The sequence below is a fragment of the Scomber japonicus genome, chromosome 2 (genome assembly GCF_027409825.1).
Source record: "Scomber japonicus isolate fScoJap1 chromosome 2, fScoJap1.pri, whole genome shotgun sequence".
NCBI classification, from domain to species: Eukaryota; Metazoa; Chordata; class Actinopteri; order Scombriformes; family Scombridae; genus Scomber; species Scomber japonicus.
In genome coordinates this window covers 28,715,342-28,739,892 of record NC_070579.1, presented here as the reverse complement: position 1 = coordinate 28,739,892, position 24,551 = coordinate 28,715,342, and the positions used below count along the sequence as shown (strand labels likewise).

Sequence of the window (24,551 nt, the reverse complement as noted above, 5' to 3'; positions counted from 1 at the left end):
TTAGTGTCCAGGATTTCTTCTTTACCTTGTTTTGTTCTGCAGCGCCCCCTTGTGGTTGAAGTAGTGATCAGCCAGTGATTGGCTGGGGTTTCTGCCTTAGTTCTCATGAATATAGTATGATCAGAATCATCTATCGTCTCCTCTTAATACTGAGAAGCACAGTATGTCATTAAACCTTTACATCTCATGTGTGTTTTGAGACTTATTTTCATTCCATTCTTCTTTTTTCCCGAAAGAAGGGAGCGACCGATTGAAAACACAACAATTGCAAAAATAGATCTACGGAAGAAGCAGTCAAAGCAAATTATATATGAGCCTGAGGTAGACTGTTAAGATTAGTTGAGATCAGGATATCCTGCTGGCCACTGGGACTACATCACTGACAGCACAGAGCAAATATCACGTCACATGAAACGATGAAAGAAAAACATGCTGAGAAGACAAATCAACATCTTTTTTTTTACAACATGAGTGAATTTATATTTTACAATGTAGGCTACAAGCAACAGCAATTATGAAAGCAAACATATCTGAAAGTGTGGAGGATTGTTACTAAACTATGACAAAATATACTAAAACAAATTTAGAAATAAAGACTTTCAAATATCCTTCTCCAAATGTTAAGAGGGTCTTATGACAAAGTCTATAAACTATGGCAATATAAAAATGTTGACATGTTCGTGCACACTGACAGACGTCCCAGCTGACCAATGACAGAGGCTGGTGATGCTGGAGGTGGAGCTTTAATCTCCGGCGGAGGCTGGGTGTCGCCTGACCGGATGATGACAGAAGTTTTCTGTCTAATGTGGCTACTTTAGTCATGCAATAAACCAGTTATTAATCTCGTCTGTCCACTGGCCGTAGCAGGAGAATCTCGACTCGTGACTGCCTTGTTTTTAATGAAATAAACTTTCAACAGACTGCAGTGCCATCTGGCAACTTTTGCTTTGCTGGGAGAGCGACCCTTTGGCTCTTATTTGACCGGGAGGGGAGCAGGATAGAGCCCGGTGGGCTAACCGAAGTGCCGCAATGGGAAACCGGGGGATGGAAGACCTCATTCCCCTCATCAACAAGCTCCAGGACGCCTTCAGCTCCATCGGACAAAGCTGCAACTTGGACCTGCCACAGATAGCGGTCGTCGGCGGCCAGAGCGCAGGGAAGAGCTCGGTGTTGGAGAATTTCGTCGGGAGGTTGTACTTTTTAAATCTTGGATTAATCTGGCACTGTGAATGTGGATGTCGACTTTTTCACTTTAGGCTGCGACTGTTCTAGTTCAAACCGAGCGGAGCCTTTGCGTAAAAGTCGCCAACTAAGCACTTGGTTACGCGCTCCAGTGTCTGTGCCTCTCGTTTTTCCAACGGATTCTTTCCATTTTGGAGCTGAGCTATTCACGAGCAATAATTGCGCATTTTACGCAAGCAAACAGCTGTTGGTTGAGGGGGAAAAAACCGAGGAGGAATTTGATTTAAATAGTGTTTGAAAGTGACTTTAATCTACAGATTCATATTCTAAATGTATACAGCTAAAACAAATCACTTTGTAGAACGACATACAAACCGTGTTCTGTCAACTCATTGCTTCATATTAGGCCCATCTGTCAAACATTTACAAAGGCTGCTCCTTGAGATTGACATGGTTGTAAATATCTCTTTACAGCCTTCACATTACATATGTCAAGTCAATATTTTACCTTCAAGGGTGAATGTACCAAACTGTTGTTGGCAGGTTTGATGAGGTCATTACCATATAACAGAGAGTACAGCTGAAAGTTGCAGGAGTTGGATCTCTCTGCATGCCAGCCATGCTTCATTTCTTTGTGAGGATGATGAATGAGTTTGAAGGAATCTGAATGAGCAGATGATGACAAATAGCAGCAAACCAACTGTTACATTAATACCTTATGATCCGATCAGCCTGCTCACTTTGTAACCAAGTGGGAAAGAATCACTTTGACAGTTTGTTTTGCCATCAAATAGTTAAATACAACGTTGATAGAAACACTTAAGGAGGGAAGGGAAGGAGGAAGAAGATGGTGCTGTTGCTGCAGTAGTAATCTCCTGAAGATAACTGTTGCAGCTTTATGTGTTTATCTCTTAGTGAAGGTGCCAGAAATGGGAACACTTGACTCTCCCACATCTCAGAATGATTTCATTTGTTGTCCAAGAGATAGGGAATGTTGATTAGGCAGCCATGTCTCCTTTTTTTCCTGTTGCCTTTTGTCTCCGAGTCCCAAGCAGCGGCTGGGGGAGACAGTAGGGGCATTGATGTGTTTGTGCAGGGGTCATCGGTGATGTCACCAGCTGCACTGTCATGTGTATATGACACACTGGGTACCAGATACCCACCATGGGCACTTAGATGTTTTCATGTTTGTTAATTAGCCTGCTATTGATGCTGCTGACATGCAGATGTGTACTACTAGTGTGTGAGATCAGTTTATTTATTCATTTTATGCAGTTTGAGTGGCTGTTAGTCTGTCAGGGCTCATCCTCAGTGTTGATTCATCTATTTCTGTACTGAGAAGGGTTGGAGAATATGATTGGAATTTAAGTGTTAAGTGATCACAAGCCAAAAAGGTTGGGATTAAGGTTACAACTATTATTTTTCGTAATCAATCATTTAGTCTAAGAAAAATCAGAAAAAAATCTTGGTTGATTAAAAAAACAATTAAATAATAATCAAAATTGTCAGATTATTTTTCTGTTCTTGTTGTTGTTATTGGCTTATTGTTTCAGCTGTAGTTGAAAACCACTGGCTTGGACAATAAAATGTACAAACAAACAAACAAAAAAAGAAGAACTCATTGGAAGTGAACAGAGAAAGAAACACAGCAGCCCAAACCCGACAGTGCTTAAAATACAAAGATGTAAAACACAAATAAGGGAGCAGTTCCTCACATTTTACCAAATGTTTGTGATCTTTACTGATATATACAGTATATAGCTTCTGCCTGCTTATTGATGAAGGGTCTAATTGTTTTAGCACTTCCTACTAATCGTAGTATTCATGTCGCTCTTTCATAAGTGACAGGAAGAGATGAGGAAAGAGGATGGGAATGATTGTTGTGTAACTTCCTGAATGCTCTGTCAGCAGAGGATAACAGGCACAGCGGTATGTGTGTGTTTGCTTGTGTTCAAATGAGTATGTCTTAATGTGCTCATGTGTCACTGTAAAACTGAACTCAGTTTTTGCTGCTGACCTGGCAAACACACAGACGGATAGACAGACACACACACACACACACACACACACACATATCGTCATGGCCTGGAGAGATGTGTAGTCAGTGACCTGGAAATGATCACAATTCTATTGAACAGCAGTTTCCATTCTGATGAACGTGCATGTAACAAGGAGAGGAAACAGAGAGACATGTTTGGTTCTCGTTGCAGTATGTATTATGAATAGGGTTGTAAGTCAATCTCTGCCTCGCATGAATAATGCACTCGCTCAGACAGAGGCCTGCTTATGTTAATAAAGACGAGACTGGGATCAATTTAACTACTTGAAATGTTTTATTGACATCATTTGAAAATTAAGTGCTGTTTTTTATCTACTTCATTTGTCTTAAGTTGCTAGACGCATAGTTTAGCAGAATATTAAATGCTTTCACTTTAACATTTGATTTGTTGGTGTGTTTAACTTTATCTCTTTCTCTCCCACAGGGACTTTCTGCCCAGAGGATCTGGCATCGTCACCCGTCGTCCTCTCATCCTGCAACTGGTCAACAGCAATGCAGGCAAGTTGTGAATGTCTGCTGTATACATATAGACACAAATATAAACACATGCACAGCTGTAAGCACACACTAACAAGCATGCTGTCTCACTACTAGGGTAATTCCAGGTCAAATGAACAGATTTTAGAAAATGTCCCAACGGACCATCTTTGTTATTGTACCCAACACTTAATGTGCAGCTCTTTGACTGGTACGTTCTTTTGTTTCTTAGATATGAAGCTTTAAAAAGGAGTCATGGCCTGTAGTAAAATGTTAATTAATATAGTTTTGGTTCAAGGTACCAAGTTCAACATGTTTTTTTCCATTGGCATGATTAGTTTTATGGTACACTTTGATATATGTGGGCAATACACATTTGGAATGTAGCTATGAATTCAGTTTTTCAATTCTTAATGCTTCACAAATCAGAAATTAAGATGTCTGAAATTTTTCAGACATGCATCTTGTACTATAACATGACTATTATATATCAAAATGTAACGATCTGTTTTGTTCTGTGTTGAGATATAGCACTCTAAAGCACACTTTTATTTAACTACAACTTTCAGCAAGCCATGACTTGACAAATATGCAACTGTGGGACAACTATTCTACAAGTCAAAGACTCTAATGTAGAGCAATGAAAATGATCTGATCCATATCTTAGAAATGAAAAGAGATACAAGCCTAAAATGCTGCACCCTAGTTGTTTACATTATTTACATTAAGTATTAAGCAAATCCAAGATGGAGGCCTCTGTTTTATTTCACATGGAATAACCCAGTGTAAAATTGACAACCTATATCAACATGATTTACTCCCTCAAAGCTTCCCTATGTCTCTATATTCATGTCTTATCAATCTGTCGCCCTCTCTTTTGTCTAAAACTCTCATTTTCTCCATGTAGAGTATGCAGAGTTCCTGCACTGTAAGGGCCGCAAGTTAACAGACTTTGATGAGGTTCGTCTGGAGATCGAAGCAGAGACCGAACGGCTCACTGGATCCAACAAGGGCATCTCCCCCATCCCCATCAACCTCCGTGTCTACTCCCCAAATGGTAACACACACACACACACACACACACAATGCATATACACACAGTCTCAAAGGTTTCCAACCTTTGTCTGACTGTGTTTCCATCCCTTCCTCCATCAACGTCTCTCAGTGCTGAACCTGACCCTGATTGACCTGCCGGGGATGACCAAAGTGGCTGTGGGAGACCAGCCTGTGGACATCGAGCACCAGATCAGAGACATGCTGATGCAGTTCATCACCAAGGAGAGCTGTCTGATCCTGGCCGTCACCCCGGCTAACACTGATTTGGCCAACTCTGACGCCCTCAAGATCGCGAAGGAGGTGGACCCTCAGGGTAAGGAAAACCTTTGTTGTGTATCTTTGTGTTTCAGGATGCGTTTGTTTGATATGACCACATTCATCTGTATGTCTTCTGTATGTTACCCTTTTTCTAGATATTTCCCTAAATGTAACCATTTTGCACTCTAATTTAATACAAATGTAATTACTCTTGCCGTGTCTTGCAGCCATTAGCACTCGTCTTCTTTCTATTAATCTTTGCCTCAGAGCAGGAGGCAGCTCGTCACAATAATTAACGGTTCCGTTATTAAAAGACTTCCTGGCAGTTAAATGTATTAAATAAGATTAGTTGAGATATACTGTAATTCATTTAATTATCTCTACCTTAAGCCATCTTTCATTTAATCCAGAGGATGTTATTAACCACTTCAATGCACAAGTTAATTTGCTCTACTTAAGATTTTATTTTTAGAGTTATACTTGTATTCATATGCTTTACATTAGTGACTTATACAGTACATATTGCTTACTACTTCATTTTTTTAACTTTGACTAATGTCTCAATAACTGTGGAAATTACAGAGCAGATATTCATGTTCCTAATAACTTTAGTTATTTCTTCCCTTTTCTATCTAGCACTATACAGCTTAACATTTTATTTGGTCCACTGCATTTATGACCAAATACTTGCAAAAATAATGACATTCCCATTAGCTCTATTTTGTGATGACTGCTAATAATGAAATGTTAGCATGCTAAACTAAGATTGTAATGATAAATTGACTGTACTTATATAGCGCCTTTCTAGTCTTTACGACCACTCAAAGCGCTTTACATTACATCTCATTCACTGATGGCAGGGGCTACCACACAGGGTGCTAACCTGCACATCAGGAGGATGTTAACCATTCATTCTCATTCACACACGCAATTTGGGGTTAAGTGTCTTGCCCAAGGACACATCGACATATGGACAGGAGGAGCTGGGAATTGTACGTCCTGAGTCACAGCCGCCCGTGGTGAACACAGTAAACATTAATCACTGTTTACTAGTCTCCTTTGGATGTTGGCTTGTTGACATTAGCATTTAGGTCAAAGCTCCACTGTGCCTAAGTGCTAAGTGCAGCCTCACATAGCTGCTAGCTTGGCTAAGGCCTAACCCTGACTCTATATCTTTTAAGAAATGTGTGCTGCATTAAGTTTGCTTGTAGGTTTGTGAAACTACAAATAGACTGCTGAAACATTGTTCCATTAAGTGCTTCAATAGCCTAAATGATGTTGAAGGTCTATGTAAATCCGGAAAACACTGTTGCACCTTTGATTAAATATTAAAACAATGACACCTTTGTTTTCAGGTCTGCGGACCATTGGTGTGATCACCAAGCTGGACCTGATGGATGAGGGGACGGACGCACGAGACATCCTGGAAAACAAACTGTTGCCTCTTCGCAGGGGTGAGACTACATACACACACGCGAACACACATACACACAAAGGATAATTCAGCAGATTGATTGAAGTGATGCTCTACTTTTTGTCTTCATTCTGGTCTTCAGCAGTTGAGATACATTTAGATTTGGGTGAGAGGTAAAGTACATTTGTCTGTTTGGGTGTGTGCGTCTGTATATTTCTTTAGGTTACATCGGAGTGGTCAATCGCAGTCAAAAGGACATTGATGGGAAGAAAGACATTCGAGCTGCTTTGGCTGCTGAGAGGAAGTTCTTCCTGTCCCATCCTGCATACAGACACATTGCAGAACGCATGGGCACACCACACCTGCAGAAGACACTCAATCAGGTCAGACACACACCTGATCATGTTTACACACACATACAACAGAATAACTAACATGTATCGTATTGAATTTACATCCACTTTATGTGGTAACAATCACAAGGACATAGAGTAAGCTTAATTTTTTCATTCAGATCCAAGGCTGGAAATATTCTCTCAGGAAGTTGCATATTTAGTGCCTCACAGTGCTGTCTTATGAACTTAAAGGTGCAATAAATAACATTCAGCCTCACTAGATGACAGCAAACAACTATTGTCTTTCTGAAGACTTAGTGGAATAATAATGACCTTCATTCACTGCTCAGTCAATGAAGTCACACTCCCTCTGTGTGTGTTGTTGTCCCAGCTTCTCTGTGTTTTGTTTTGGTAGCCGCACCAGCTGAATGTATATATTAATGGATGTGAGTCCCTCCATGTCCTCCACATTCTTTTCCAAGATGGCGACCACGTCACAAACATATTACAAGTTTAACAGTACACTAAAATGTATTTCTGAAAGCATTTAAGGAAAGAAAATAATCTTAATCTATATTTGATGACTGCCTAGTTTGACAATTCGATCTGAGTTTCGTGACTTGTCGTGTGACATCTAGCTGAATGTTGTGTCTTGCAACTTTAATTACTTAGATTCATTGTAATCGTCTATATACATGTCTTAGATAAATATTGACTACCTGAATTGATTCTTTGTCATCCCACTGAACATAATGTTAATACCAAGTAAGAACATATGTTGATAAAACACAGCCTTTAAAATTCCTAACTATTCATAATAAGAATAGGTAGGGTGACTTATCATATAACTTTGGGTAAAATACGATTTTTTTCGCTTCTTTCCAGCAACTTACAAACCACATCCGTGACACCTTACCAGGGTTACGCAGTAAGCTGCAAAGCCAACTGCTATCACTGGAAAAGGAGGTGGATGAGTACAAGAACTTCCGCCCTGATGACCCCACACGCAAGACCAAGGCCTTGCTTCAGTCAGTACACACACAAATACAGACACACCCATACGTACATATTAATTCAAGAAGTTAACACATTCCTTTGTGCAACACACAATCTGCAGGATGGTGCAGCAGTTTGGCGTGGACTTTGAGAAGTGCATTGAGGGATCTGGGGATCAGGTGGACACTTCCAACCTGTCTGGTGGAGCGAAGATCAACCGCATCTTTCATGAGCGCTTCCCCTTCGAGCTGGTGAAGGTGATCAGTGTTATCATGTCTATTCTTGTTAAGGCATTAAGATTGATATTAGCTGATTGTCACGTCTCCTGGGTTCCATATGACATTGAACAAAAAGTGAATATTTGAAATGAAATGATACAGAAGGTTATATTACAGTAAAACATTAAAGAAGGGAGTGGCAACTACTATTCATTGTGGAGTGAGTGAGTATTTCTAATAATACTCAGTTAGTGACAATTGACAAGAAAATATCTTTGAAGTCATTCGATAACTGCTTTAACGCCCACCACGTTCACAACGACCTCCACCTGCAACAATAATTACACCCCATTTTTTGTCCCTTTTGACCTCCTTTTGTAAACAACAAACACTTAGAACATAAGTAAAACATAACAAAAACTCAACATAAGTCATGACATGTGACTCAGAGACTTGGCTCTTGATCAAGTTTCCATTGTCCTTCACTAAGTGCCTTAAGTAACTGGAGAGCTCAAGCCTGCTTTTTGGTAAGGCTGTCTGGAAGTTGTTCTTTTGTGTTGTACCGAAGGACTCACTCAACCTTTTTTGCTTGGATAAGTTCTTCGATGCTGTTTTATTCTAGATGGAGCTTTTTCTCAGTGACTGACGTTGTGGACTTCAGAGCATCAACCAGTGAATGATGTCTGTGACACAGGTTATTGGTGTATCATGTTCAGCATCATCATTTAGTTGGGAAGAATGTAGCCAGGATGATGGTATGATTGTTACCATTTGACACTGCCAATGATTTACCTGCAAGTGTCCTAGACACAATCCTCTGGATTCCCTTTGACTGTCAAGAAACGGGTGGGAACTTTCCATTTTCCCCAAGCAGAACAATAAAATGTCCACCTTGAACGACTCTGTTGGAAAGAATACCAACTGAGGCATCACCGAACACAATCCTCTTCAAGGCACTATCTCCACCCAAGTACTGGAGGTTCAGAACTACCTTCTTGGACTTAAGTTTACACACTATTCTGGCTGCTTCATGAATAGTTTGCACATGTTACATTTTTGCTGGTCAGACATTACATCTGGCCTGCCCTGTCTTGCAACCCAGACAATATGGCCTATATCTTGGGCCTGAGTTGATCCTTTTCCTACACACAAAGACACAAGTTTTGTCCTACAGCTCATGAAGGATCCATATGTATGTATGCTCAATAGAGTATTCCTGGTGTATTTGTTATTTTCTGTCAACACTCACACTCAAGTCTATTCAGTAACAGAGGTTTTCATGTTCCTCACGTCCAACTTGGAATTGACAAGATGTGGTATTTTCACTGTTGTGGTGAAAATGTGTGTGCCCCCCTCATATATGAAGTGAAGTCATCCACATGGCAGGCAAGAACCCATTACGCACAGTCAATAGAAAACAGCTGGATCAACTTGAGACATTTTTCCCTCTGCGGTCAGTGCTATTTCCTTTACTCTGTTGTACCAGTACAGAGAAGCGTCTACCAGACCAAGCACACACTTTCTGAGCTTCCATATTGTTCCTTCACTCTCAGGGGTGAGCCTGAAGCAAATGTCCTGTGAGAGTTTCATTGCCTGTAGTAATGCAGATTGTATATTCATAGAATGAGGTGTCCATTGTCTTTGAAAAATGACTACCTTAAAGAGCTAAAAGACTGTAGCACGTGGGTTTTGCAGCTCTGACACTCCTCATAACAAGTTTTCAGCTATATCTCTCATCATTGTTAAACTCTCCTTCATTGTCACTGAACTTATTCTGAGGTGGACCATGCACTCCTATCCAGGCATGGACAAAGTGTTTCACTATCTCAAAGGATTTCTTTGTGGTCAGAATGCTGCCTGCACTAAACTGTATGAACTGGTCAATAATATGGAGATACCTGGTTCAAGTTAATGCAGATCTACAGCCACAGTGTCATTGTGCTGAGATGTCAGTGTAAGGTCAACAGTAGTTGCTGTAGTTTTACTGTATCTTTGACATATTTCACATTCACTCAAAGTTTTCTGCAGGATGGTGTGACATTCTGTATCTTTATTGCCTGAACCCTTTAGAAGCCTCTGACAGCGGAAGCATGGCCAATTATTTCTGAAGTTTTAACAAGATTTTCTGCTTTGTTGCTAAATTTCTTCTGAGATTGTCATACTGACTTTATTCATTCTCATTCCTTTTTCCTTTTGGAATGCAATCTTCTGCAGTTGCCAAGACCTGATCCTCCCATTTAATGTTCTTGTTTTTGTTGTTCATAATGTTTATGCAGTAATGACTAGAGCTTATAAAGTCAAGTTTTACAGGTTTGTTGATCATCACTGCCCTGTTATTTCTCATATCCAGTGCTATCTCTACTCTTTGCATGGAGACTAAGTGTAATATGACACTTAGTCTGTCCATTTTCAGTAATTTTCAGCTTTTTAGTGGAATTTACCTTAGTCCAGTGATATAGCTATCTAGCCATTCCTAACCACCCAGTCTCTCTGCATGCAGTGTTGATCATTTCTGAACCGAAACACCTCTTAAAGATTTCTGCTTCAGTGGGCGACTCTTTGGTGTACAGAGTACACACATTGCATACTCTACCTCACCTGTTCTACTATCTTCAGTCAGCTTAAATTGCTCACCTTTGTGTGGACAGTCCTTAGACCAGTGAAATGTGGATTGACAAACAGCACATTCTGATCTGCAACCCTACCTGTCCAGTGGATTTGTGACAGGCAATGGTCTCTTCTGTTGATCCTTTTGGGGCCATGACTTGCCCCTCTGTCATCTCTGCTCTGTTGCACAAGCAGTTTCTTGGTTAATTCCCATGCTGGAATCATCAATGGTGACTTCATGGATGTAAAAGTCACATGGACGTGTTGAGAGAACTAACTGTTGAACTTGTGTCCAAGCATGTAGTATGCAGCAGTCTGAAAGCTACAGTAACACTGCATCAGGAAGTTCCATCTTATACTTGTGCCTCAGATACTATTGTTCAAAATGAATGATACAGTCTGCCGTAGATACACTAGAGCAGTCATTCCCAACCTGTGGGCCGCGGCCCCCTGGTGGGCCGCGAAGGTATTGCAAGTGGACCGTCAAATCATTTTCAAAATAGTATGATTTTTGTGGGGGGAAAAATAAAATAAAATAAAAAGGTAATTATTTAAAAATAAAATAATATAAGGATAATAATATTAAGACAAAATTACTTTTAAATTGTTTAAATTCTCTATGCCCTTGTGTTATTGTCTCTGTCTGTTCACTCGAGAGAAAAAAATTGTGCTGTAACGTGATGTTAAATATATTGATCACTTGCTCGATTTCATTAGAAGTTGATAGCAGATAGTTAACCATATAACTTCGCTTTTGGCTTCGGTGTAGGCTTCATAACACAACCTGCTCCTTCCTTCATAAGCTACTGAAGTAGGGGGAGAACAAAAACAGACAATCCAACTCTCCCGGACGTTCCGGGAGTCTCCCGCATATTGATAGCGGCTCCTTGACGCCGCAAATGAGACATAAATCTCCTGGAATCTGGAGCGAGCAAGCAACAGCGCGCACTGGAAATTGTGTGCTGCATCCTGCCGTGGTCTGCATGAAGCGCGAGTGCGCACGTATGCACGCCCACAAAAAACGATCATTTTCTATGGCTTTTGCGCGTCATATCAATGATATAATATCACTGCGTGGATCATTAACCTTGTTGCAGTGTGCTCCCTGGTTATAGTTAGTGAACTATCATCTTCTACCTGCTCAGATCTCACAGTCAGCAGCAGGAGAGGAGGAGAGCAGCAGGGGAATCTAGCGCACATAGTTTGTATGGAAGCCTAATGATGGAAAAAGTTAAACTGGTTACTACAAAAATAAACCATTATTATTATTTATTGTTCCAACAGCTCAGGTTGATTGAACAACAAAAAATACCTCTTTTTGTGTAGCATACATGTGTATGCTATTTTGTTAAAGCTATCAGACATTAACTATTAATTAATTTAGTTGTTTTGTTTAAATTATTATTTATAATTTAATATTATTTTAACAGCTCAGGGATGTCCAAGCAGCAACATGTTATCTGAGCACTTTTTTGCATTGTCAATTCGAAATAATGTTTTGTTTTTGAATGAAGGGATGGGATTTTTTTTTTTTATCCGATTCATCGAAAATAATCGACCGAATAATCAATTATCAAAATAATAATAATAAAATAGTTGCAGCCCTATTATTTTTCAAAATTTTCTTCCGGGGGAGCATTCCCCCAGAACCCCCTAGCGTTGCCAGGTTACGACACACAGCACAACTGCTACAAAAAATTCTAATCTAGGGGAAACACTGCTGTAGGTTTAACATTACACTTCAACAAGTGCTCCCTGCATGTTTCATTTCTTATCAAAATAAAAAAAGTGGTCTGATAATGCATTATTTGGCCTCTGTTACGTTTATTGGGTCAGAGGTGGGCCGCGAACATTTTTGAGATTTTCAAGTGGGCCCTGAGTTGGAAAAGGTTGGGAACCCCTGCACTAGAGCATCTTTGTAGCATCTTTATAAATCCTGATGTCTTCATGTGTTTCCTAAGTATTCATAACTCCAGAACTTGGAAGTGTCACTGACTTTTCCTCGTGTCTGCCTTCAAGTATTACTGAGTCAGTATAATTAGAAGTTGCATTAATTTTGCATAGCATGAAATACATCTCAGTTTTTCTTGCATTGTCTAGATGGAGTTTGATGAGAAGGAGCTGAGGAAAGAGATCAGTTACGCCATCAAGAACATTCATGGAGTCAGGCAAGTTGAGACAGCCTGTAAACGCACATATACTGTTCCTCTCATTTGTCATGTTTGCCTGTCTGTCAGCTATTTCCCTTGTTTGTTTGTTTGTTTGTTTGTTCTATTCAGCTTTATAAAGACCTACAGTACAGCGTGTGTCCTGTTTTTCATGTCTCCAGTAAATGTGATACCCCCTCTGTCTGGTATTTTGCTGTCTTTGTTTGCTTTTATCTGTGCCCAGTGTTTATGTAGTCTCCCTGGCTGCTTGTTGGCCATACGTCTGTCTTCCACTCCACTTCTTCCTATTTTAAATTCCACTACTCCTCATTTGGTCTTCCTTCAGTTTCTTACAGCCCATGTCTTCTCTGAGTGTGTGCCTGTCTCACACTCCTTCCCATGTGTCTATCCACCCTTCTCCTGCGCCGTGTCTCCATGTCTGTCTTATCTGTATGTCTTCAGGACAGGCCTGTTCACCCCAGACTTGGCGTTTGAGGCCATAGTGAAAAAGCAGATCATTAAGCTGAAAGAGCCCTGTCTGAAATGCATCGACCTGGTCATCCAGGAGCTCATCAACACAGTCAGACAGTGCACCAATAAGGTATCACTGCATGGTCCCCTGCCTGGCTGCCACACCTGTACATACACACCACAGAGACCTGCCAACTTTAGTGCCACCTGGAGCCATTTTGGTGCCAACCACTTTTTATAAAGCAGCCATATTAGTTTATAGCATTCTGCTTTTGGGCATCATTTTGGCATCTTGGGTTTTATCTCTACAATTTCACTTTAAAGTTTAGTGGATATATTTTTAATATCCTGGCTGTACTCTGAAGTGGTGTCTCTGAGAGGCTGTGTGGTCAGAAACAGATGGACTGTAATGTGCAGGTTCACGACAAAACAAGCTGCAGGCAGTGTAGGCTGGCTATCAGTATAGACCAGTGGTGGAAAGTAACTAAGTATATTAACCTAACTACAACAATGAGATACTCTTCACTTCTAGTGCACTACATTCCAAACAACTTGTCACATTTCTGATGTCTATACGTCGTCTACTTCTGTTTGTGTTGTCTATTTCATAGAAACTTCAAATATCAGAGAAAAGTCCAGAAAATGAATACACAATTGTTAAACAGAACTTCATCATCTCAGGATCCCTAAAAAATATCTTATGATCCTGTGAGGTGCAACTGGACTACATTACAGTAGAGTATACTCTAGAGAGATGGTAGAAAGTTGGCTTCACTTTTCACCAGCTACAGCAGTATTAACCATCTAATACTTAACTTTTACTTGTAAAAGAAGAATCTGAGTACTTCATCCACCACTGACTTAGACTTAGATTTTTTTTGTTTGTTTGTTTCTTATTTAACACTTGGAGAACCTGCAGCTTGTTTTTGTTCTGAACATGAAGCAGAACTAACTAAATGTCTGTTTTCTTTTTTTGTCATATTCCTCAATCTTTCTTTTCCTTCTTAAAACTGTATTTTTCTCTCATTCTTGCAAACTCTTCCATCCGACTTGGGCTTTCATTTTTCTGTCATCGTCCCCTTTTTTCCTGACTATGGCCCATGCAACACCACCTCCTCTTTCCCCTGACATTACACCTCTGACTCCCGTCCTGCCTCACCACAGGACAGGCCTGTTCACCCCAGACTTGGCGTTTGAGGCTATAGTGAAAAAGCAGATCATTAAGCTGAAAGACCCCTGTCTGAAATGCGTTGACCTCGTCGTCACCGAGCTTGTCACCCTGGTCAGGAAGTGCACTGAAAAGGTAAACATGAGAGACAGATTTAGAAAGTGATAAATGCAGACAGAAGAGAAGAGACTGAAGGAAAGAAAAATGCAAAGACAGAAAAAAAATGATATGAGGAAGTCAAAGAAATAAAGAAAGACATGAGATAAATTAACTAACTTGTCACTGTCTAGTGTTGTCAATCGTTACTTCTCACTGCTGCGGCTTCACTCAGCACCCACCTCACTCTGTGATTCCCACTTTAATTACAAACCTAAGAGACCCATTCTGATCCCAGACCCTCACCAACCCACCCACTTACCCCATCAGCACTCAAATCAGTGATTTAACAACCCCTCACCCTCCCTCACTTATAAAATCAGATCCAGAATCTCACACTAAGAAATTTGGCTGCTTAGAAATAGCACAACTGTGGCTGTTTGTCACCCTGTCCTGTCAAGGGAATATTTGATGTATTTTTCCTATAATAATATGCCATTTTCTGCCCTTTTTACACCCATAATACCCCACAACACCCTTCCCTATCCTTCATCTCTATCTTTTTTCCTAATTACTCCCTGATTTGTTGAGACTCACCATCAGCCTGAGATCAAATTGTGCTAATGCTGATTTTTGATTCACTTTTTCTTACCACTGAGCTGAAAAAGACAAATTATTATCACAATTTGACAAGAAATCTCAAGCTGATAGGGAACTCATCAATGCATGCCTCCTTGATCTAAATCTCTGATATGTATTCACTTATATTTTTGTTTATACTGTATATTTGCTGTCAGTGATTGGACATAGTTGTGTTTACAGTGCTGTGTAAACCTGCATAGGTGTGTATCCTGTAATCACGGCACCTGCAGCAGTGTATGTGTTTTCTGTGTGTGTGCGTGTGCATCTGTAGTTGGGATCGTACCCTCGACTGAGAGAAGAGACAGAGAGAATCGTCACCACCTACGTCAGAGAGAGGGACAGCAAGACTAAAGACCAGGTGTGTGTGCGTGTGTGTGTGTGTGTGTGTGTGTGTGTGTGCGTGTGAGATGGTGAGAGAAAGACAGACACCGTCCAGTGTCCAGTGTACATGTTTATGTACAAAACATGTCATGTTTTGCCCTTTAGGTGCTGCTGTTAATTGACATTGAGCTCTCCTACATCAACACTAACCATGAGGACTTCATTGGATTTGCCAAGTAAGACGTTACTTCAGATATTGATTCATGAGGTTCACTAAGATGAGCAAAGATGGAGGTCTGTCTTACTCTCTTCAACATCCAGTGAGTCACTGCGTAGACAGAACAGGGTTGGTAGGGTTACTTTAAAGATATATTTCGATACAAAAACCAAAATCCAGGAAGTACTGCTGGATATTTGTTCTTAAGTGGTGCAGACAGGCAATTTATTTCTTTTTTTTCTACTTTTCTAAACATTATTGCTCATTACTATTTTTTAAAGTGTTTTCAGCGCTTTCAGGATTCAATCTGTAAATCACTTATTATTTTTTACTGTTGATTCACATTTTTTTGCATGCATGTATGTACGTATAGGGCCCATGCTTTTGTTTTTGTTTTAGCACCCTCTATTGGTTATTTATGAGGTGTCAGGAGGAATGCCACCCAGGTATCACAGTAATAAAGTAATACAACTTGATTACTTTCTGTTACTTTTGGATGACCTCATTACCAAATATGCAAATAAAGACAAGAGAAATGAAATATCTATAAGATGACTTTTACCTAAGTGTATTTAGTAAGACAACAGGACATGTAACTTTAGAAAAGAAACCAAAAGTTTTTAGCAATAAAAATGTGTCCTCGGCTCAGTGATTAAAAAGCACTTAGCTCATTGGCTGTATGAAGGTATCACTCAGGTATAATATATTTAGCAAATGGAGAAACCCCCCCCCCCTCCCCACACACACACACACACACACACACACACACAAACACACACACACACACACACACACACACTCACCTGGTATTTGTGCTCACTCTATGAGAGTTTTGTCCTCCTCCACAGAGGAATAGCAGACGTGTGAAACACCATCATGGGCTTCATAATCATTGGGTGTTGCCCTAGATAATAATGATGTGTATAGTTAATATGTGATTTTGTTAGACTATCCCTTCATCCTTTCCTTGGATCCTCAGATTAAAGTTTCCCTACTTTTGAGTGGACTCATGCACTGTTTTATACATTATAAATAGAATTCACATGCCATCAGGAGTCCTTGGGGGTTTAAAAAATGAGGGTGTGTTTGTTTTCCTCCTCTGTAGCCTGTTTTTGATATGTGCTGTATATTCTGCCTGAGTTTATGTTCCTGACTGTCTGTCCTGCAGTGCCCAGCAGAGGACGGCAGCTAACGCTACCAAGAAGAGAGTCATGCCAAATCAGGTAAATCACCGCTTCAAACAGACACACTAAGCCCTGACACCACTGTAGCATCACAGCAGCTGCTTTCTCCTGCTGTTTTTTTTTTTATTTCCTTGTCTTTCTGTTGTTGTCTCAGCCCATCTCTCCTGTCATTGTTGCCCTGTGTTGCTTCACATTTACATACTCTTGTCTGTGCCCCTTCTGTCTTTTTCTCTTTATTTCCCTTTTCCTCTTTCTCCTGTACCGTTCCTCTTTTCATGGCTCAGGGAGAGATTCTTGTAAGTACCCTACGCCACTGCACTTCCTCTTTGGGTGGGTGGGTGGGTGGGTGGGTGGGTGGGGGGAGTCAACGGTCATTAAAGCCTTTCTGAGAAATCTAGGTTTGCTGTCATCGACGAAGAAGCGGGAAGTGAATATCATACTAAAAAAGTAGTCGCTCTCTTACTGGCAACTAGTGTCTCTTTCCCAGTCCTATATGCTTTAGACTGGGGTGATTTCTTACAGGAAAATAGCTATTCTAGACTCTGAGAAAGAACAAAATTAACTTTGATTTATAGATCAAATATATTCAGATTTACACTACCCAAACTAGGGTATTTGTGAGCTTATTATCCCTGTGTGTCTGTTCCCTCTGTCTTCTTGTCCATCAGTCTGGCACAGAGACGGATGCAAAGCAGGTGACTTTTCATTGAAACCTGTCATGCCTTTGTGGTGTTTTTTTTAGTTGGTACAAGCAGGCATTTGATCTTTTTAATGAAGAACACAGTTAAACTCGCATGGCTTTTGTGGGCTTTTTTTGTTGTTGTAAACAGTTTGGGCTTTCATTTGTTTTTTAATGATATTTTTGCTTCCTGGTGGGGTGTGTATTTCAGTCATCTGTTGTCATGTGCAGGTGATCCGTAGAGGCTGGCTCACCATCAACATCAGTATCATGAAGGGAGGATCGAAGGACTACTGGTTTGTCCTCACTGCTGAATCTCTTTCCTGGTACAAAGATGAAGAGGTAAGGCCGGGGAAAAAATAGGTCCAAAATTATGTATTAAGCCCCTTTTTTATCTTTGGGGTGACCATATTGCAGGAATGACTGTTGGTGCTTTCACAAAATATTTACAATTAAATTCATTTAATAATAATATTTTTTAATAAGTAATCATTAGTAATGTGGACATAATACCTAAGTGAATAAAGACTATAAATAATAATAATAGAAGAGCTAGAACAGTCTGATAAGTTAAATTACTTAATTTTACTGTAATGAGGCAGAAAAGATAACATTTATGCAATATTACAACATCCAAAATCCAAGACGATACCTTGTCCCATATCACGATATCGATACAATATCAGTATATTGCCCAGCGCTAAGCCTACTATGGTCATACTTTGGGACATTCAAATATTTCTTGTTGGACGTTCTTAGAAAACTTGAAATGCTTTTTTAAAGTTAAATAGGATATTCACTGAGTGCTTATGTTTGTTATTTATCAGGAAAAAGAGAAGAAGTACATGCTGCCTCTTGACAACCTGAAGCTGAGAGATGTGGAGAAGGGCTTCATGTCCAGCAAACACGTCTTTGCCATCTTCAACACTGAACAGAGGTGCATATACTACAAACACTTGAAACTGTGTTTTTTTTTACTCTATGTTCATCTGTTCCAATCATAAGATAATGACTGCTGTTGTATATTTGTGTGTGTGTGTGTGTTTTACAGAAACGTGTATAAAGACCTGCGTCAGATCGAGCTGGCGTGTGACACCCAGGAGGATGTGGACAGCTGGAAGGCCTCTTTCCTCAGAGCTGGTGTTTACCCAGAGAAAGACCAGGTTTTACATTTTTAATAGTTCATTCACTAATTATATTTACAAAGGATTCCAGCATTTTTATAAATTTGGTAATAGAGACTGTGTCAAGTGAATTCAGACATTTTCTTCTAAACACATTAAATAGGTCATAAATGTATTTCTAAAAAAGGTGTAAAAAGCATTTCAACCATTTAGATTTGAATTGTGGAGCTAGGCTTCACAAACTGTGTTTCAAGATTTCTGTGTTCAGGATTTAGTGGGCGGGTCTGAAAATCACCTCCGCATTATGTAACACAGCAGTGATTGGCATAAACCTGCCCCTGCTGCTGTAGAGATATTCTACTACTACAGTCTACAGTTAGCCAGTTAGCTGAGTTAGCTGCTGAGCTAGCCACCGGGCTAGCAACTGAGTTAGCAGCAGAAAGCTCTCAGACATAGCGTTCATGTTTCGGGTAGAGGTGGTGACTTTGATTGACAGGTGACACTTGGTACCCTAACCCTCCCACAGTGTTTGGGAGCAGAGAAATAGGCTGATTTTTACACAACTTTGAAGCTTAATTTCATATATTTGGTGATTTTTTTTAATCATTCAAATTTGGCAGGGTGGTTAACAACACACTTTTCTGTGGTATGTCAAACTCAGAACACATATTTATTCTTACTTTACACAGACTTTAAATATGTCCTCCATTTTCTTTGACATTAATTTTAAATGTTTTCATTCCATGTTTGCAGAGCAAGGCTCTTTTTCTCAGCAACTGTCTGCTTCATACACACAGTTACAAAGAGACACTTAAGAGTTATTAGCACAGTACAACCACAGTCATATTTGTCAGTCACTGAACTGTCAAACTAAGCAGTTTAGGCGACAATTGCTGATTTCATTACCTGCCCCACTGATCCAACAAACTAACTGGAGATGCAGTCTCAAGGCCACTGCTGTCCACTGGTTACCTTCCACCCTAGTCATTTTTAAAACACATATTTTTTTACATCTAAGCTGCCTTGTGTGTATACATGTTTTTACTTTGCTGTATCTGTTTTGATGGTCAAAAATACTGATGTAACTGTGGATGAGAAGTGCTTTTAAATATATTTGCATCAGTGTGGACATGAACTTAAAACCACTGTCAGGAAAAAGAGTACTTAAATGTTCACACTTACATACACAAGCAAAATTACATCTTCTACTCCATCTGTGTGTTTCTGTTCTGGTCTCCAGCCTGAGAACGAAGATGCGATGAATCCTAGCGACACCGTGTCCATGGACCCTCAGCTGGAGCGGCAGGTGGAGACCATCCGCAACCTCGTGGACTCCTACATCGGCATCGTCAACAAGTCCATCAGAGACCTCATGCCCAAGACCATCATGCACCTCATGATCAACAGTGTATGTTTTTCCTGCTCTGTTTGTTTTTTCTTGCCACTAGTCCTCATCAGTCAGTATTCAAATACAAACTGTGGGTCAGATGTGAAATGTGAAAAGTAATGAACTCACTGAGAATTTTTAACTGACTCTATGGTTCTGCTCAGCTTTATGAAGCATTTTAGCACCTTTTTAGCTCATTGTTTTGTTTTTACAGCCCAAAAGTATACAGACAAAATAATCATCTAGCTGGTGAACACAGTGGAGCATTTAACAACTAAAGGGCCAGATATTTCCCTCAGAAACGAGTCCAAATGCTAATTGTCTGCAAACACATTCACTGTATCAACTTTAATGTAAATAGTCTGCCATAGCCATAAAGACTGATGCTGAAATGTCATAAAGGTATGATCTGATAAAAGTTGAGACTTTTGAAATTAACAAAATTATATATTCCTTGAAGTGTTTCAAAATATTAAACAATGAATGTTGATGAATCACCTCCAGGCGAAGGACTTCATCCACTCCGAGTTGCTGGCCTACTTGTACTCAGCTGGGGACCAGGGCAGCCTGATGGAGGAGTCTGCTGAGCAGGCCCAGAGGAGAGATGAGATGCTGAGGATGTACCATGCTCTGAAAGAGGCCCTGGTCATCATCGGAGACATCAGCACCACCACTATTTCTGTTCCAGTGCCTCCACCAGTAGACGACACCTGGATCGCCAAGGAACAAAAGTAACACACATGAAAATCATTCAACAGTGGATTACTTACTACTGTATACAGCAGTTATTTACATATATAGAAATGATATAAGAAGTGGGTATAGGTTGATGATAATATTGTGTCACACTGTATCTGCAAGTGATGAAGAGAATCAAAATAATAAAATAAAAAAAATATTTTAAGATATTTTAATAAGAAATAATATGTTCTGGAAAAACAGAAGTGTTGTGTGTTGCTCACTGATCAATGATAAAATTAACTTTTAATTCATTATGATTCCAAACGCACAGCAAAAGTCTTGCAGTGGTGGTTTTACTATTTTCACAAAGACACCTTTGACTGGCAGTAATACAGCTTACATTTGACTTTGGCCTTTTGGGCTCAATGAAAAATCCAGAATTTATAAATATAGAAACATTGTTAATTTTAGAATGTATTTTAGATGTTTTCTGCTTCACAGAAAAGTCCTGTTCCAGTGCACTGGAAGCTTCTAGTTTCCTCATTACACTTCTCATTTATCACACTTCATGTGATTTTATGATTTCATAGATCCTGCTGGTAGAGACATGCCTAAAACTCGGACTTTTGATGAGGTTCAGAGAAACATCCTTGTAGATACCTACATGTAGATAATAATATCAATAATAATACAAGAACAATAGGGTCTTTGCCTCCAGGCCTCGCCCTCTTGCCTTTCGGCTCGTCCCTAATTAAGCAATATACAAATGTGCTTAATTGGCTTTTACAGGTCGTTATAATGACATTACTAATCATTCAGTTTTTCCTTGCATATCATGTAACGTTGATGGCATTTGTTCATACATTGATACAACTCTAGTACATTCTGTCCGTCTCTCTCAGTCTTGCCCCAGCGTCCCGCCCTGCCTCCGCAACAGCACCCCCTCCCAGCCGACCCCCAGCAGTGAGGGGCCCCACCCCAGGTCCTCCGCCCCCTCTTAACCCCTCACCAGCATTCGGAGCGCCGCCTGTGCCTTCTCGCCCTGGCCCCCCACAGGCCCAAACGGCTTATGCAGGAGATCCCAACTCCGTGCCTCTCGTCCCTTCCAGGCCAGCTCGTGTGCCTCCTGCGCTGCCACCGGGCATCCCTAGGTAAAAATACACACACACATTTTCTCTCAGGCCTTTTTGTATCTTTGCTGGTAAGTTGGTGGGAAAGTGGGAAGTAGCTGGTGGAGGATTTTATGTTCTGGCTTTTTGGTGGTTTGGGTATCATAGTGCATGACTATCTGATAATATTTTGCCTTGCATGTTTCCTCTCTCCCTCCCTCCCCCCCTCCCCCAATACCTCCTCTCTCTCTTCCTGCAGCAGAAGACCCCCGGCTGCTCCCAACCGAAACGCTGTCATGCGTCCTTCAGAGCCCTCCCTGCTTGACTAGAAACAGACGCATTCCTTTTTTGTTTACATACTTTTATATTTCTCATTACATGTTTTTCATGTAAATTTCTTTTAACTACAAACTCTCCTTCTGTGTTTGATTATCTGATGCTGTTTCAGTCTGTGCATTTCAGAAGCATTATGTATGTAATTTTGACTGTATGTGTAGGTAGCATTTTTAACAAAATATGATGACATTTTCTGCATTAAGTATTATAAAAAGGGATCAATCTGATGATTTTATTGACTTAAAGGTTCTGAACCATCAAGTCATCTTGAATTCTGCTTATTTCATTTGAAATGAAACATGTCTTAAAACAGTGTATGATTCATGACTTTTTATAATGGTAAGAAAACACTTTCAGAAGTCATTTTTTCGTGTGTTGAATACTTGCTAATGTTCCGTCGGTAACCTTACACACTAAGCACCTCAATAAGTCAGCAGCACTTTTTGATAAAAATCACGTTTTCTTCATTGTGGGTAGATCTGAGCGTGTTAAAATTAGACTGACCAGTGAGATTTGTATGCTTCAACATTCTGGCTAATTACTTTAGTGACCAGTTTTTCTCAAGTATCATATAGTTAGATTTTAGTATTTCTTTTACATGAACCAATTGGAGATATGAGACAGAGGAAGAAAAATGTGAAGGGGAAATCACTGCAGATGTGAGTGTGCTGTGTCGTTTGGTGTCTCAGTGATAATGAATTATATAATAGTTGAGGTAAGAGTGACCTCTGACAGTTATCTCCCACCACAGCGCATCCTCAGTGAAATTTGTATCCAAGTGCCTTGAGCAAAAATGATTTAGTAATTCTTTCATAAATCATCACCTTACAAAGCCATAGTGGAAAAAAGGATCATGTATGGAAAAGGGTCTTTCAGAAGTGATGGACTCAATAAAGGAATAGAAAAAGAAGGTGTGGTGGCTGATGCTTGTTCTTCGCTTCATTTCTTTTCTTGAATTCTCATGCACAAGCCTTTCTTTGTTTTTTCTTTTTTACACCTCATCTCTTGTCTCATCTGTCATTCAGTATACAGTTTGCATGCACAGACAGTAACCATACACCTGCTGCCTGTCACCTTGATATAACAGCTAACGTCTGACTCTATGCAGTTCAGGTCATGACCATTTGATTTGCATGATGTTCAAATGGAGACAGCAGCTCAGAACAGGAACATTTTACTTTTCTGGGTGCGGCCAGCTATGATAGAGCTGTGAGTTACCATGGTTACCACAGTTGCTAGTGGCAACACAGTAGTGTTACACATTACTTTTGAAGTGTTCAGAGTTGGGGAGGAGTGATTAAAGGTATGCAGTCCCACTCTGTGTGTATTACTCATGCACTTACATTCAGAAACTGACTGATAATCTTATGATCTTCTTCTCATCGTCTTTTTCACACAGGCGACCTCCACATGTCCCTGCTCGTCCTAACCACTGGTGAAGGAAACTCAAATGTTTCCCACTCCGACTTGGACTGTAGCCACACAGTCTGCTCCAGTTGTTGCATAAAGCATTACAAGTTGTCAAGAGCCACTGAAATAGTATAATGATGCATTATTTTTATTAGACATTTAAGAAAGTACAAAGTAGGAAATAGAATGTGGCAAAGGTTGCAGCTGGACAATCATGCATTTTGGATCTCAGTCCATTATATTTATGCAAATGAATAAGCACAATAGCCTCTGTATATAAAGGTATGTTATGAAGCTTATACAGTATCTCCAGTATTTAGTATGTACCAGTGCTATTCTTTTTGCCTATAAATACTGCTATGGATCCTGACTAAAAGTGAGCATTGAGGAGTCATCTCTATGTATGATTTGAAAACAATATATATTACAGTTACATATGGAGAGAGAGAGTTAAATCTTCCTTCAAGGCTGCAGAATAAAATGACTTACGCACCAGTAGCATCTTCTTTTTTAAATAGTTGGATACTGTGTAGTGTGCAGCACAGCATAAAGTGTTTGCACCTAACGGTAACAATAACTGTAAATTAATCTCTTGAGTTCCTCTAAACCACTTTTACCACTTCTCACTGCATGATAAGCAAAAAAGCCTCAATGTACCAACTACTGTAAGGTTAATTATTACCCTTTCAACAATGTCTTACTCATTATGACACAGCTAATGTTGTAAATTTGCGCTGATATGAAGGAATATTAGGTGCTATTTCTCCATTTTTTTACCAACTTCCACTTAATGTCAGATCCTGTTTTTGTAAATTATTTTACAACAACTTTCTTGTATAAGGTCAGCCGGTAGAGGGAGCCACATCAGCAAAAATAAAGTGTCCATATATGTGCTAAGACTTGCTTGCTTCCTGTGTTATGCAACAAAACCATATTTAAATATAAAACAATTACCAAATGACCAAAATAAAAAAGAA

At 39.9% G+C, this 24,551-nt stretch overlaps 1 protein-coding gene across 5 annotated transcripts; it reads left to right on the top strand.

Moving 5' to 3' along the window:
• Positions 1-775: 775 nt before the first annotated feature.
• Positions 776-24,213, top strand: LOC128371308 (dynamin-2-like). 5 transcript variants are annotated; one of them, XM_053331609.1, is made up of 20 exons: positions 776-1,190; positions 3,666-3,739; positions 4,626-4,775; positions 4,884-5,087; positions 6,388-6,486; positions 6,669-6,829; positions 7,667-7,809; positions 7,899-8,034; positions 12,703-12,770; positions 13,212-13,350; positions 15,398-15,484; positions 15,613-15,683; positions 16,833-16,887; positions 17,759-17,869; positions 18,355-18,464; positions 18,579-18,690; positions 19,892-20,059; positions 20,543-20,769; positions 21,622-21,870; positions 23,564-24,213. In XM_053331609.1, the coding sequence occupies exons 1-20, from the start codon at positions 1,030-1,032 to the stop codon at positions 23,601-23,603; spliced, it is 2,565 nt and encodes an 854-aa protein (XP_053187584.1). In that variant the 5' UTR covers positions 776-1,029; the 3' UTR covers positions 23,604-24,213. The 5 variants fall into 5 exon arrangements, with proteins under 5 accessions (XP_053187584.1, XP_053187604.1, XP_053187593.1 ...); XM_053331629.1 differs by lacking the exons at positions 13,212-13,350; positions 23,564-24,213 and adding exons at positions 14,385-14,523; positions 22,091-23,072; XM_053331618.1 differs by lacking the exons at positions 13,212-13,350; positions 23,564-24,213 and adding exons at positions 14,385-14,523; positions 22,088-23,072.
• The last annotated feature ends 338 nt before the right edge of the window (positions 24,214-24,551 follow it).